The 15,368-nt window shown below is 37.2% G+C and overlaps 1 protein-coding gene across 2 annotated transcripts in view; it reads left to right on the top strand.

Annotated features, from left to right (window-relative positions):
* The window catches only part of RLF (RLF zinc finger), an 85,277-nt gene that overhangs the window by 52,801 nt on the left and 17,108 nt on the right, over positions 1–15,368 (top strand). For both annotated transcript variants that reach the window (XM_025856195.2, XM_025856196.2), the window contains exon 6: positions 11,539–11,675. In XM_025856195.2, coding sequence (XP_025711980.1) covers positions 11,539–11,675 — 137 coding nt within the window. The remainder of the gene's footprint in view (positions 1–11,538; positions 11,676–15,368) is intronic.

The following is a 15,368-nucleotide window of genomic DNA, read 5'->3' as shown; positions in this document are numbered from 1 at the left end:
CTGCAAACACTGAATTACCAAATACCGAAACCATTGCTCCTAGGGGAAATATGTGGTTAGGTTCCTGCAAGGCTCTGGTCGTGACATTTTTGTCAACTGAAGAGTACATAATTTTGTTCTATGTGTGCTTCTGTTAAAGACACCTTATTTAATATATATTGTTGATTCATTAACATTGAACTCACAGGCAATAGCATGGTAACTCAAGCCTGAATGAAGCTTATCTAACACGTGCATTTTCTCTGTGAGGCACATCAAAGCTTCTTGCATTTAGCACTTCACTACACTGGGGAGCTATTTTAAACAGTGAAATCACCAGAGAAAAGCATAAAAACGCAAAAAAAATGCCACTAAATAGAACATGAAAAAGAGTATGAGAACTGAAACTAGAAGGCATAATGTCACTTTGGCCTTAGCTGGGAATGTGCACACCAGAGGACTCACATTTTTCACCACTCTGTGCATGTTCATGAATGACTCTGAAAGCATCATGAGTGGACTTTGGAAATCAAAAATACATTTTAGCAAGTAGTCAAATTTGTGATTACAGCATCTGTGAATAATGAAGATCAACTCTATATTCAGAGAACCAAAGGAACCAAGTGTAAAGAATTAAGGGAAAATATGAGAACAGTGTCTCAACAAGTATAGAATAGAGAAATAAATACAAATTACAAAAAGGAACCAAATAAAGGTCTAGAGTAGAAAAGTATAGTAATTGAAATTATTTTGCTAGAGAGACTCAACATCAGATTTGAATTAGCAGAAAAAAGAATCCGCAAACTTTGAATGAAAGAGGTCAATTGAGATTATGCAATCTGAGGAACACCTGAGCCCCAACATACATGTGTTGACAGAATTGAAGGGGGAAATAATTCAAATATAATATTTGGAGACTTTAATACCCTACTTTCAATAATGGATAAACCACTAGACAACAAAGAAATGAAGGCTTGAGCAACACTGTAAACCAACTAGACCTAGCAGACATCTATAGAATACCCAGCAGCAGCAGATTATACATTAGTCTCAAATGCACAGGGATCATTCTCCAGGAGAGACTACATGCTAGACCATAAAAGAAACCTTAAAAATTTTAAAGTTTGATTGAAATAATACAGAGTATGTTCTTCAGCTGCAGTGGAATGAAATCAGAAATGAATAACAGGAGGAAATTTGGGAAATTCACAAACGTAAAAATTAAACATCTTCCCAAATAAGGATTGGATCAAAGAAAAAAAAGAAATTAGAAAATATATTGAGATGAATGATGAAAGCACCACACACCAGAATTTATGGGATGCAGCTAAAGCAGTGCTTAGAGAGAAATTTACAGTTGTAAAATGTCAATCTTGAAAACGAAGGTCTCAAGTTAAAAACCCTACCGTCTACCTTAAAAACTAGAAAAGGAAAAGCAAAGTAAGCCCAAAGCAAACAGAAGGAAGGAGATAATAAAGATTAGCATGTAAGTAACTGAAATAGAGAACATAAAATCAGTAGAGAAAAGTAATAAAGTTGGTTCTATGTAAAGATCAATGAAATTGATAAACTTTTAGTTGAACTGAAAAGAGGAAAGAATACTCAAATCACTAAAATTAGAAATGAAAGAGGACATTACTACTGACCCTACAGGAATAAAAAAGATTATACAGGAATGCTATGAAGAATTAAATACCAAAAAATTAGATTTACTTAGATGAAATGGATAAATCCTTAGAATTTTTTTTTTAAAGATTTTATTTATTTGACAGAGAACACCCTGGACAAATCCTTAGAATTGATACAAGCTATTAAAATTGACTCACAAAGAAATAGAAAATCTGAATATACCTATAACTAGTAAAGAGATTGGTAATTTAAATTTCCCACAAAGAAAAACGCACATCCACATGACTTCAGTAGTGAATTGTACAAAATATATACAGATCATAAAGTCTTGCAAATAATAGAAGAGAAAGGAATGTTTCCAACACCCTGCTGTGAAGCCATCATTATCCTGATAACCAAAACCAAAGATATCACAAGAAAGAAAGCTATAGACCAAAATCCCTAAAGAATAGTGATGCAAAATCCTCAACAAAAAACAGCAAGCCAGGGATGCCTGGGTGGCTCAGTCAGTTAAGCGTCTGCCTTGGCCTCAGGTCATGATCCCGGGGTCCTGGGATCGAACCGCATGTCAGGCTCCCTGCTCAATGGAGAGTCTGCTTCACCCTCTCTCTCTGCTCCTCCCCCCACTCATGCGCGCGCGCTCTCTCTCACAAATAAATAAAATCTTAAAACGGACGCCTGGGTGGCTCAGTTGGTTAAGCATCTGCCTTTGGCTCAGGTCATGATCCTAGGGTCCTGGGATTGAGTCCTGCTTTGGGCTTCTTGCTCAGTGGGGAGCCTGCTTCTCCCTTTGCCTACCACTCTCCCTGCTTGTGCACACTCTCTGATTAATAAGCAAAATAAAACAAAACAGCAAGCCAAATCCAGCAACTTACACTTTGATCAAGTGGAATTTATCACAGGAATGCAAAGTTGTTTTAAATCAGTCAATGTAATACACCATATTAATGGGATAAAGGACAAAAGCCACATGGTCATTGCAAGAGAGGCAGAAAGCATTTAACAAGGTCCTACACCTTTCATGTTAAACACACTCAACAAATTAGGAATAGCAGGGAACTTCCTTAGCCTGATAAAGGGTAGCTATAAAAACCTATGAGTGATGTATTTAAGATAAAAAATTCAGTGGTTTTTCCTTAAGATCAGGGACAAGAATGGGTGCTTTTGCCACTTTTATTCACTATTGTACTGGAAGTTTTAGCCAGGCCAATTAGGCAAGAAAAGGGGAGGTGGGCATCCAGATTGGAACTGTCTCTGTTTGCATATATTATCTTGTATAAAAATAATCCTAGTAAGATCAATATACAAAAATTACTTTTCTTTATATACATCTAACAGTGAACAACATGAAAATGAAGTTAAGGAAACAATTTCATGGATAATAACATTAAAAAAACAAAATATTTAGGAAGAAATTTTTAAAAGGAAGTACAAGACGTAGCCACTGGATTTATAAAATGTTGAAAGAAAGTAAATAAATGGGACAACATTCTGTGTTCGTGGATCAAAAGACTTGATATTGTAAAGATGGAGGTACCCCACCTTCCTCTTTTGCAGAAATTGAGAAGCTGATCCTAAAATTCATGTGGAAATTCAAGGGACCCAAGATAGCCAAAACAATCTTGTAAAAGAACAAGTTGGAGGGGCATCTGGATGGTTCAGTCAGTTAAGCATCCGACTCTTGATTTTGGCTCAGGTCATGATCTCAGGGTCTTGAGATAAGCCTGGCATGAGGCTCCACTCAAGAGGCTGCTTAAGATTCTCTCCCTCTTCCTCCACCCCCCCCCCCCAACTCATGCCCCTTCTCTCTCTTAAAAAAGGAAAAGTTGGAGGACTCACACTTCACTAAAAAGTTAGAGTAATAAAGTCTGTGGTACTGGCAAAAAATAGGCAGAAAGATCAATGGACTAGAATTTAGAAATAAGCCTTCACACTTAGGGACAAATGATTATTTATATGAATACCAAGACAATTCAGTGGTGGAAAGAATAATCTTTTCAATGAATGAGTCTTTGACAACTGGTTATCCACTTGAAAAAGAATGAAGTTTGACTTGTAAAACCATATATAAAAATTAACTCCAAATAGATCATAAACTTAAATATAATAGCTAAAAATGTAACATCTTGGAAGAAAATACAGGAATAAACATTTCAGGCCTTGGAGTAGGTAATTGTTTCTTACATTTGACACCAAAAACATAAGCGACAAAAGAAAAATAAGATTTCATCCAACTCCATCCAAAGGGCAACATAAAGAATGGGAAAAAATATTTGGAAACCAAAAATCTTACAAAGGACTTGAATCTAGACTATATGAAGAACTCCTACAAGTCAACAATAAAAAGGCAATCCAGTTTTAACAATGGTTAAAGGCTTTTTTGTTAATTAATAGACTTTTTTTAAAGCAGAAACAGTTTAAGAAAAATTGAGTGGAAAGTACAGAGTTCCCAAATATATCTCCCAAATCCCCAGTTTTACCTATTGGCATCTTGCCGTTAGTCTGTTACATTTGTTACAATTGGTGAACTAATACATTATTGTTAACTAAAATCCATAGTTTAAAGTTCGGTCTTGGTATTACACATTCTGTGGCTTTTGACAAACTTAAAATGACCTGTATCTACCATCACGGTATCATACAGAATAGTTTTACTGCCCTAAAAATGTCCTGTACTCCGCTTATTCATCCTTTCCTCTCTCTCCCCCCAAGCCCCTGGCATCCATTGATCTTTTTACTGCCTCCACAGTTTTGCCTTTTCCAGAATGTCATATACTAGGAATTATGTAGTATGTAGACATTAGCTTCTTTCACTTAGCAATATGCATTTAAGGTTCCTCCATATCACTTTGTGACTTTATACCTCCTTCCTTCTTCCCTTCCCTCTCTCCTTTCCTTCATCACTCCTATTGCTCTCTGCTTTTCTTTTTTTGAGAGCATGTGCTTGTGAGCTGGGGGGAGGGGCAGAGGGGGAGAGAGAATTCCAAGCAGGCTCCATGCCCAGTGCAGAGCCGGGAGCAGGGCTTGATTCCATGACCCTGAGGTCATGACCTGAGCTGAAATCAAGAGTTGGACGCTTAACCTACAGAGGCACCCAGGCACCCCTCTGCTTTTTTTTTTCTTTTTTTAACAAACCAGAGTCCATGGCTGGGTTCAGTCTTTGTGTTGTGGTGTTTTGTACATTCTGTTATCTGATGTTCTTGGGAGTCTAGTTCTGCTTATTGTGTATGCTGCATTTTCTGGAATGACTGGTGTATTTGTGCTTTTTATAGTTTGGGATTGTGAACTCAGTTTTGGTGGGTTGGGTGGGAATAAGGAGTGCTTTATTTCTGAGAATTCTAATATGCCTTATTTAGCATATATCTCTATAAATCAGTTTTATATTTGCTTCTGCCAGGTGATTCAGAGATGTTACCAGCCGGAACCTTCTTTTTATTTTTTCTTTTTTTCTCATTTTGGGGTTTTTAGACAACAGAGTAGTATTATGGCAAATTCCAAGTTGGAAGGACAGGTTATAAATACTCAAATATTTTTTTATCCCAGCAGAACCCAGGATGAGATTGCCATCACCCTTTCTCTGAGTTTTTAGCTCTTTAGGAGTTCTAACTATGCAGAAGGTCTCACTGCCAACTTCCTGTTCCTCTGTCCAAGCTTTATCATCTCCCATCCATGAGTTGTAAAACACAAGCCTCTTAGTGAAATTAGCAATGATCCAGCAAGTTAGGGCAGTTGTCTGTTCACACTTAAACACTTTTTCCCCTTCATGATTTATTTTTTTAAACATGTTATCTATTTATTTGTCAGAGAGAAGGAGAAAGAGAGCACAAGCAGGGGGGAGGGGGAGGCAGAGGGAGCAAGGAGCCTGATGCGGCACAATCCCAGGACCCTGGGATTGTGACCTGAGCCGAAGGCGGATGCTTAACTGACTGAGCCACCCAGGCATCCTGATTTCTTTTATTTCTTGAATGTTCGGCAAGGCATTTCTGTTTTACCCAGGATTTCTAAGTGCTTTGCCACGGGAGAACTTGGCAGGCATTACTCTTGTCAGGTCCAACTCTTTATTCCTTATTCAGCACCAGGATTGGCAGGAAGGTATGTAACTACCTACATACATACATACATATACACACACACACCACATGTATATATGGTTTTTATATATATAAAATTCATAGGGTAAGGTGGTACGTTTTCATCTTTGCCACCAGAGTTTTCAGCATTAGCCACTTTATTCCTTTTTTTTTTTTTCTTGAAAGATTTTATTTATTTACTTGAGAGAGGGAGAGGAAGACACAGACCCCTGCTGAGCAGGAAGCCCAATTCGGGGCTTGATCCCAGGACCCTGGGATCATAACCTGAGCCAAAGGTAGATGCTTAACCAACTGAGCCACCCAGGCGCCCCTGAGCCACAGACAGCACTTTATTCCTTATGCTGAAAGTTTTGATTCTTCTAAATACAAATACCATTGATAGTGCTTATGCATGATTTATATTTTTGTGTCATTAAACTTATCAGACTTTGTTATGAAGTAGATTTTGGTAAGGAAAAATCTGAGGAAACTAGTTAGAATTTTGAAGGCTTAAGGTGTGAATGAATGTTCCTGACCAGTCTTTCAGGTGCTTTTAAGTTCTTGGCTGGTTCTGTTCACTCTCCTTCCATTTCAGTTCAGTAAATGTTTATTGACTACTCTTAGAAACAAAACAATCACATGTCCTCCAGTCTCCCGCTGTTGTTAGCCTATATGGTACCTTTATGGAAATTGGCAAAAAGTACCTCCTCTTTCACATTGTTGCCTTCCCAAGGTCTCCCTTCTGTGAGGAAGAGCCTCTCATGCCAAAACTTAGGGCTTGGCAAGCTGACTGAATTTCAACCTCCATTAACCTCCTTAGCTGGTTATCTTTGTATAGTATGAAACTACACAACTCTAGGGCATGGCCTTATTTAGATGTCTTCTAGTGTGCAGTTGTGCTCTGTCCAAAGTCTCTAACCTTATTTAATCCAACCTTTTATTCACTGAATGCTAGCTTTAGTGGTAAATACCATTCTTTACAATTACATCACATAACCTTTCCCCGCCTCCTATTCCATGATGACTCTTATATTTATTAGTTTGTTCTTTCTGGCATCTTTTTTTTCTTTTTAGGCCATCCCCGCCCATATGCATCTAGACCCTGATATCCCCCAAGAGCTATTTTCCTTGAAGCCTTCTTTGCTTACTCTAGACCACATTAATTTTGTCTTCATTCTGTCCCACTTATTTATCCTGTGGCCTCTATGTTATTTATCTTGTGGTTCTTTTATTCCAACAAGTATTTATTGATGTTCTCCCAGGTGCCTAGTACCATTGTAGGCACTGAAGATACAGTGCTGAATAAAAACAGATTTTTGCCCTGACAGAACGTATATTCTGCTAGGCAAGATAGATAGTAAACAAAGACTTAATTATTTGACGCATGTGTCCTACTCGTCTTAATAGCTATAGAATGTAAACCACAGGGATATGAATCATATTTAACACAAAAAAATGCGTTCAGTACCTATGCAGGTATTTCCTTGATACTCATTGAAATTCTCAGAAGCTTGTCAGTGGCCTCAATTTACAGTAACTGAAAAGTATTTTATGGCATAAATTTGGTTTTTAGTGTGTGGTTTTAAGGTATTTATTAGAAAAGGTTGGGGACCAGTAGTATAATCATACTTTACTAGTGAAGTGTTAGAAGTATGTCATTTTAATTTACTGGATTTTTCTAGTTTTTATTTTCCTGTTTATTTACTTTTGTTTCTTTATCATAACTCTTTTTCCTCTGTATTCAAGAAAATATGGGCTTTGGGGGCAAAATACTGATACTCTTTTTAACTAAAAATGTTAACTGAATGCTTACTTGTCACATAAAGATCCTAAAAGCAGGCACTAAGTGGGATAAAAGCATGAGATAAGATACAGTACCAGCTTTCAAAGGATTTAGAATCAGGGAGAGTAGGTAACAGATTGAAGGATTCAGTTTCTTCATTTGTAAGAATGATAGATTTTTTTCATTACTTAAACGAAAGTGAAAAAAGTCTAGAAGGATGCCCCTGTGTTAGTAGCATCAATAAGTATGTGTGAGGCAAATGAGTTCTTGAATTGGAAGGTTGTACAAAACCCCACTATAAACTAGTCCTATTTTCTTTTTTTTCTTTAAAGATTTTATTTTTGAGAGAGAGAGAGAGAGCACCCGCACTCAAGCAGGGGGGAGGGGCAGAAGGAGAGGGAGAAGCAGGCTCCCAGCTGAGCAGGGAGCCCCATGTAGGGCTCTATGCCAGGACCCTCAGCCGAAGGCAGAAGCTTAATCAACTGAGCCACCCAGGCACCCGCAAAGGTAGTTTAAAAATACTCTGTACCCGTTGTAGCAGTTAACATACATTGTAATTCTCAGCAATTGCCTGCTTCCTCATTTATTATCTGTGACTCAGCTGTGATTTCCATGAAGGCAGAAATCAGGCTAGTTTGTATCCCCAGTACTTAGTAAATAGCACTGCTTTGAAAGACGTGTATATTTTAATTTTAACATGGCTGTTTTTTTCCTGTGGATTTTGTGCACAGAGGATTTTGGATATCATTTGGAAGACTGTGGTCTTGTCTCCAAGGAATTCATAGTCTGGTTGGAGAGCTTAAGTTAAAAGCTCAAAACAAGAAAGTAATAAAAAGGCCAGTATGAGTCACTAGTTCTAAAGTTGACCCAAAGTAGAATAAAAAATATCCCAAATAAAAATGTTGATAAGATGCTGTGAATTCACAGCAGGGCAAGAGATCTTGGACACTAGAGTAATCTATAAGGAGGACTTCATGATGAAAAAAGTTTCCACTGAATGTTGAAGGATGGGGAGGATCAGCTTGTGCGAGAGGAGGAGAGCTGTTTGTTTAGGCTTACTATACACTAACAGGTAGTGTTCATCCATAGAGTATTTGTAATAAATGGAAATAATAGAACTATATATGCTTTATAAACTACTAATCTGGGTTTTTCATACCATATCCTCCCCCATCGTTTTAGGTTAGCGAATTTTGACTTGAAAGCTGTATTTCTAGCTTCCTTCACTTTGGTTCCAAGGTGAAAGCTCCTCTCTGAATTGTACCCCTTTAAAACGTAAGAGCTTCCCTGTGGGAATAAAATGACATGAGATTCATTTTTCATTTTGTTTACTCTTCTGATTATTAGCCACAGTTGACTGGAGATGAGAAATAGTCTCTTCTTAGGCTCATCTTTTACTTGTGAAGTAGAAATAAAATTGCCTCCCTTGCTAATTTTACATATTTATCATGCTGATAAAATGAGATAATACAATTATCTCATTCAAGTTATTTGAAAAGGATAAAAAATGTTCTAGAAATGCAAGTTGTATGTTCTTTCCATTCTGATTTATATGTCTGACTTAGAGAGTTTTTCATGCTATTTCTCAGTGTAGAGATGTGATATTGCTGTTACGTTGCAAAATCAGATTTTAGAATTCTTGGTTTTGGACAGGAGCTTGAACATGGCCTGGATGGTAGATGGCTGCTGTGGAACAGCTGTTGTTTTCTCTTGCTGTGGAATTCTCATTTTGGTCCCTCAGTCACTTCAATTTTAAATGCCCTATCGTGGGCCTTTTGTCTCTGGATGACCATTCTGATACATTGAGCTGTGAATGAGGTTATGGTTGTTTAGGGCATTAGTAAAATTCCATCTTCATTAAGTATGATGAGGTCTTTTTTTTTTTTCCCTTACCTGAAAACTGAATTTAACTTTATGTTTTAGGCTTTAACAACTTAACTTTATGTCTCAGTACTCCTTCGATATAAATTTGCATCAAGTGTGATCTTGCATCTGAGAGTGATCTTTTGAAATGCTTTCTAGTATTCTTAAGGTTGACTTTCTTTTTTTCTTTTTCTTACATGTTTCATGAAAACAGTTTTTAACAGCTCTTCTAACATGCTCCCTATTAGCCAATTCCTGTTAGAACATATTTTTTAAGACTTAGCTGTAACTTTAATAGGCACAGATATCACATTTTTATTGATGTATAATTGACATATTAACATTGTATTATTTCAGGCATACATAATAATATGCGATATTTGTGTATGTTGTGAAATGGTAACCACAATAACTCTAGTTGATGTCTTTCACTGTACATAGTCACAAATTTTTTTTCTTGTGATGAGAACTTTTACGATCTATTCTCCTAACAACTTTCAGATATGCAATACAATATTAACTATAGTCACCATACTGTACTGAAACATATTAAATTCTTATAATAACTCCATGAGGGAGGTCCTATTATTTACATTTTTTTTTTTTAAGATTTTATTTATTTGACAGAGAGAGACAGCGAGAGAGGGAACACAAGCAGGGGGCGTGGGAGAGGGAGAAGCAGGCTTCCCGCCGAGCAGGGAGCTCTATGCGGGGCTCAATCCCAGGACCCTGGGATCATGACCTGAGCCGAAGGCAGACGCTTAATGATTGAAGCCACCCAGGCGTCCCTTATTTCCATTTTCTAGATGAGGAAATTGATACGTAGAGTTAATAAGAAGTTATATGACTTATCCAGGGTCACACAGCTAGCAGCTATAGAGCTGAGAAGAGAATATACACAATCTGGTTTTAGAATAATTGCTTTTAACCTCTATACTATACTGTTCACTGTGTCATTGTATTGTCTTTGAAAACATGAGAGATGGGGATTCTGACATGGTCTTAGAAGTGAGATGATTCTCTGAGAAAATGGCATTTGAGCTAAACTTTGAAAGAAGCCTTTCTATGCCTACCTGAGGGTATGACTAAAATTAGAGACTTAGAACCACCTATTGATAGGAACTGCATAGCACTTTGGAAGAGATGAACTAACTCTTACATACCTCATTTACCCTGATATATGCTTCATTTATCCTGAAATTTAACGTTGTTTTGTACATTTGGTGTCTGGTATAGTTAACATTTATAGTGCTGACACATAGACAAATGACAAAGAGATTATCCTTCATCTTCTTTATTAAGATAGGGAAGTGATACAATAGAGTTGAGAAAGGGTCTTTAGAGGCCTTATTCTCCTGTTTTATTAGTATGTAAAAAGAGCCCCAGAAAATTCTGATTTGCCCAGAGGTGGTTTTAAGATTTCTATATATAGCATAAATGAAAAAGATGTATTTCTAAGTGTATTAATTGTTTGAAAATCCACTTATGCCAAAGATTTTTTTTTTTCCTTAACTCTGTGAGAAAGCATTTGAATTTAAAACAGTTTCTCAACCGGCCTCCTTTAGCCTTACTGGCAGTAAGGATAAGCCTTGTATTTTTCTATCTGTAACTATAGTGACTTGAATAAAAGTGAAAGAGAAATAGGGGTGCCTAACTGGCTTAGTTGTAGGAGTATGCAACTCTTGATCTTGGGATTGTGAGTTCAAGCCCCACATTAGGTGCGGAGATTATTTAAAAATAAAATCTTTAAAAAGAAAAAGTGATGGTACTTCAGGTGAATAATCTGAAGTTATTATGTATAATTTGACTTACTTATATGGTAGCAGTGTTCATGAATAATTCTTTTTTTTTTTTAAGTAGGCTCCACGCCCATTGTGGGGCTTGAAGTCACCTGAGATCAGGAGTTGGATGCCGTACCAACTAAGCCAGTCAGGCGCCCCATGAATAATTTTTTTTAACTGTACAAAAATGTTTTTATCTGCATTGGGACTGCAGTGGAACTTCCTTATAGTGTTTACTGTCTCCTCTTTAATATTTTTTATATGAAATATTCCAGAAGACTCAGCCATGAGTTAATAGAAGAAAATTATATCCTTCTAATTGCCTCATCAATTATCAAAGATAGAAAACATTAAAAGAAGCTTCATATTCCATAACAAAATTTACAGGAAAGTCACCATTTTCTTTTTGACTCCATCTTCTCATTTTTGGTAGATCGCAAAGGTCGACTGCAAGGAAATCCTAGACATCATATGTAATCTGGAATCCGAGGGTCAGGACAACACGGCATTTGTTCTTTGTACCACTTACCTTACCCAGCAGCTCCAAACCGCGAGTGTGTATTGTTCTTGGTAAGTACGTTTACTCTTTATTCTCTTTATCTGTTTAGCACAGAGTAGGGCATTTAGAGTTTATGTACAACATTGGCTTGTTTCAAATTTAAAGCCTAACTGATGTGAATTAAATCTTGTTTAGAAGCTGAACCATTTAATTAAAAATATTATTGGTTTTATCTTTTCCAGAAGAGTCCAGAAATAAAGTGAAGGTAAAGTTTGAGCCCCTCCTATAGAGGGTGGTCTGTTAACTTTAAGATACATTGTCTTTGAAGATAAAACTATGGCAACATGAAACACATTGGTGATAGGTCATTTTCCTTTACACTTACTATATCTTCTGGTAGTCATTTCCCCCCCTTATTTGGAAACCCACTAATTATGTAGGTTTCTAGGTCACCCTTGCACTAGAGAAGGAAATCCATTTGAATAGTAATCTCTTGCAATTCTGGTACTATATCGCAGAAGTGCACTGTTTTAGTTTTAATTCAATTTATATCTTGTTTGCTTACAGAGTACTTAGTTGCTAAAAAGGAAACAGTGAGTGTAACCCATGGATCTTTCATTCTAACTGTATGGAATCTATTTAGGCCAAAGGGACAGACTGGTACACAGGAAACCTCTAGAATGTACGACTGTCAATAAGTATCATACTAGTAGTATGGATAATGCTATAGGATACTAGAGAAAGGTGCTCTCACTGTATGTTTAAGAAAGGTGTCAAGGAGGAGGTATTATTAGCTTTAATTCAAAGAATGGGTTGTATTTGCATGATCTTGATGGGAGGAACCTTGAGCATTTTAGAACCCAAGGATGGCTTGAAGTTGAAAATGAGCATTTTGATTGTAGGAAATCCCAGTGAAGCCCTTGGTGTACTTTAACCTTCATTGATCTCCTTTTGGAGCATCTGTGTGTATTTGTACAATTTTATTATTATTAGCATTTTATGCTACTATATTTCTTTTTATGTACTATTTTGCATAGAAATATTATTTGTGGGGGCGCCTGGGTGGCTCAGTCGTTGAGTGTCTGCCTCCAGCTCAGGTCATGATCTTAGGGTCCTGGGATCGAGCCCCGCATCAGGCTCCCTGATCCGCGGGAGGCCTGCTTCTCCCTCTCCCACTCCCCCTGCTTGTGTTCCCTCTCTCACTGTGTCTCTCTCTTGTCAAATAAATAAATAAATAAAATCTTAAAAAAAAAAAGAAAAATATTATTTATGTACTGTAAATTATCTTACCCAATCCTCATAATTATCATTGTGCAGATGAGGCAGTGGAGGACAGAGGAATCCGAGAAGTCTTGTGATTGCCCAGGATCTTAAAGCTAAAGTGATAGAGCTAAGATTCACATCCAGGATTTTTGACTGCTAATCCAGTGCTTTTCTTCTCCTTTGGTTGTTTTCCTGGCACAGGGCCAGAATTCAGATGGTAGTCTGCTACCACTGAGTCCACAATGCCAAAGTTATATCTTCTATGAGAAAGGAGATAGTGGAATAGGGAGTTAAATATATTTTGTAATAATCATTATGGGCATTTTGTCAAGATACTAAAAAAGAGGTGATACGAATAAAAAGAGTTAAGTAGCAGTAAGTGTTTTGATCATTAAGTAGGGGAGTTTTTTTTTTTCATACATTACAGATTAGAGATTTTAGCAAATATACTCTTAATCCCCTTGATCTGTTTCACCCGTTCCCCCCCTCACACTTCCTCTCTGATAACCACCAGTTTGTCCTCTGTATTTAAGAGTGTTTTTTTATTTGCCTCTTTTTTTTCTTTGTTCATTTGTTTTGTTTCTTAAATTCCATATATGAGTTAAGTCATGGTATTTGTCTTTTTCTGCCTGATTTATTTCACTTAACACTGTACTCTCTAGATCCATCCATGTTGTTACAAATGGCAAAATCTCATTCTTTTTTATGGGATATATATATATATTGTATGTATACACACGTACGCATATATATATCACATCTTTTTTATACATTCATCTGTTGATAGACACTTGAGCTGCCTCCATATCTTGGCTATGGTAAATAATGCTGTAATAAACATAGGGGTGCACATATCTTTTTGAATTAGTGTTTTTGTATTTTTTTTGGTAAATAACCTAGGAGTGGAACTACTGGATCATATGGTAATTCTATTTTTAATTTTTTGAGGAACCTCTGTACTGCTTTCCAGAGTGATCGTACCAGCCTACATTCCTACCAACAGAGCACAAAGTTTCCTTTTTCTCTACATTCTGGCCAATACTCGTTATTTTTTGTGTTTTTTGTTTTGACCATTCTGACAGGTGTGAGGTGATATCTCATTGTGGGGTTTTTTTTGTTTGTTTGTTTGGTTTTATGTATTTATTTTTTTAAGAGAGAACTCTCGAGGGGGAGCGGGCAGAGGGAAAGGGAGAGAGAGAGAGAGAACCTTAAGCAGGCTCCATGCTCAGTGTGGTGTCCAATGCTGGGCTCCAGCTCATGACCCTAAGATCATGACCTGAGCCAAAAGTTGGACACTCAGTTGACTGAGCCACCCAGGTGCCCCTCATTGTTTTGATTTGCATTTCCCTGATGATTAGTGATGTTGAACATCTTTTCACTGTGTCTGTTGGTCATCTGTAGGTCTTTGGAAAAGTGTATTTTTGTGTGCTCTGCCCATTTTTTTTTTTTTAAGATTTTATTTATTTATGTGTCAGAGATAGAGAGCAAGAGAGCAAAAGCCAGGGGAGTGTCAGGCAGAGGGAGAAGCAGGCTTCCCGCTGAGCAAGGAGCCCGATGCGGGCCTCAATCCCAGGACTCTGGGATCATGAGCTGAGCCAAAGGCAGACACTTAACCAACTGAGTCACCCAGGTGTCCCCTCTGCTCATTTTTTAATTGGGTTATTTGTTTTTGTGTGTGTTCCATTGTATAATTTCTTTAAATATCTTTTCCCATTCAGTAGCTTGTCTTTTCATTTTGTTGATGGTTTCCTTTACTGTGAAAGCTTTTTATTTTGGTATAGTCTCAATAGCTTAATTTTGTTTTTGTTTCCCTTGCCATAAGAGACATATCTAGAAAAATGTTTCCATGGCTGATATCAAAGAGATTACTGCTTGTGTTTCCTTCTAGGAATTTTATGGTTTCAGGTCTCACATTGAGGTCTTTAATCCATTTTGAGTTTATTTTTGTGTATGGTCTAAGAAAGTGGTCCTGTTTCATTCTTTTGCATGTAGCTGTGTTGGTTTTCCCAACACCATTTGTTGAAGAGATTGTCTTTTTCCTAGTGTATATTCTTGCCTCCTTTGTTGTAGATTAATTGACCATGAAAGTGTGGGTTTATTTCTGTGTTCTTTATTCTGTTCCATTGAATAATGTATTGGTTTTTGTGCCAATATCATACAGTTTTGATAACTATAGCTTTGTAGTATGATCTTGAAATCTGGGGTTGTGATACCTCCATGTTCCTCTTTTTCAAGACTGCTTTAGCTATTTGGGGTCTTTTGTGGTTCCATGCAAATTTTGGGATTATTTGTTCTAGTTCTGTGAAAAATGCTATCAGTATTTTAATAGGAATTTCACTGAATGTGTAAGTTGCTTTTGGTGGTGTGGACTTTTTTTTTTTTAACAGAGTGGGAGAGGGATTGGGGAGGGGCAGAGTGAGAGAGGGGGAGAGAGAATCCCAAGCAGGCTCCATGCCTAGCACGGAACCCGACACAGGGCTCAATCTCAGAACCCTGAGATC

This window comes from Callorhinus ursinus, unplaced genomic scaffold (genome assembly GCF_003265705.2).
Source record: "Callorhinus ursinus isolate GAN/ISIS: 27379988/994484 unplaced genomic scaffold, GSC_fseal_2.0 scaffold18, whole genome shotgun sequence".
NCBI lineage: Eukaryota > Metazoa > Chordata > Mammalia > Carnivora > Otariidae > Callorhinus > Callorhinus ursinus.
The sequence above is the reverse complement of the archived record's forward strand: the minus strand, read 5'-3'. Positions and strand labels throughout refer to the sequence as shown.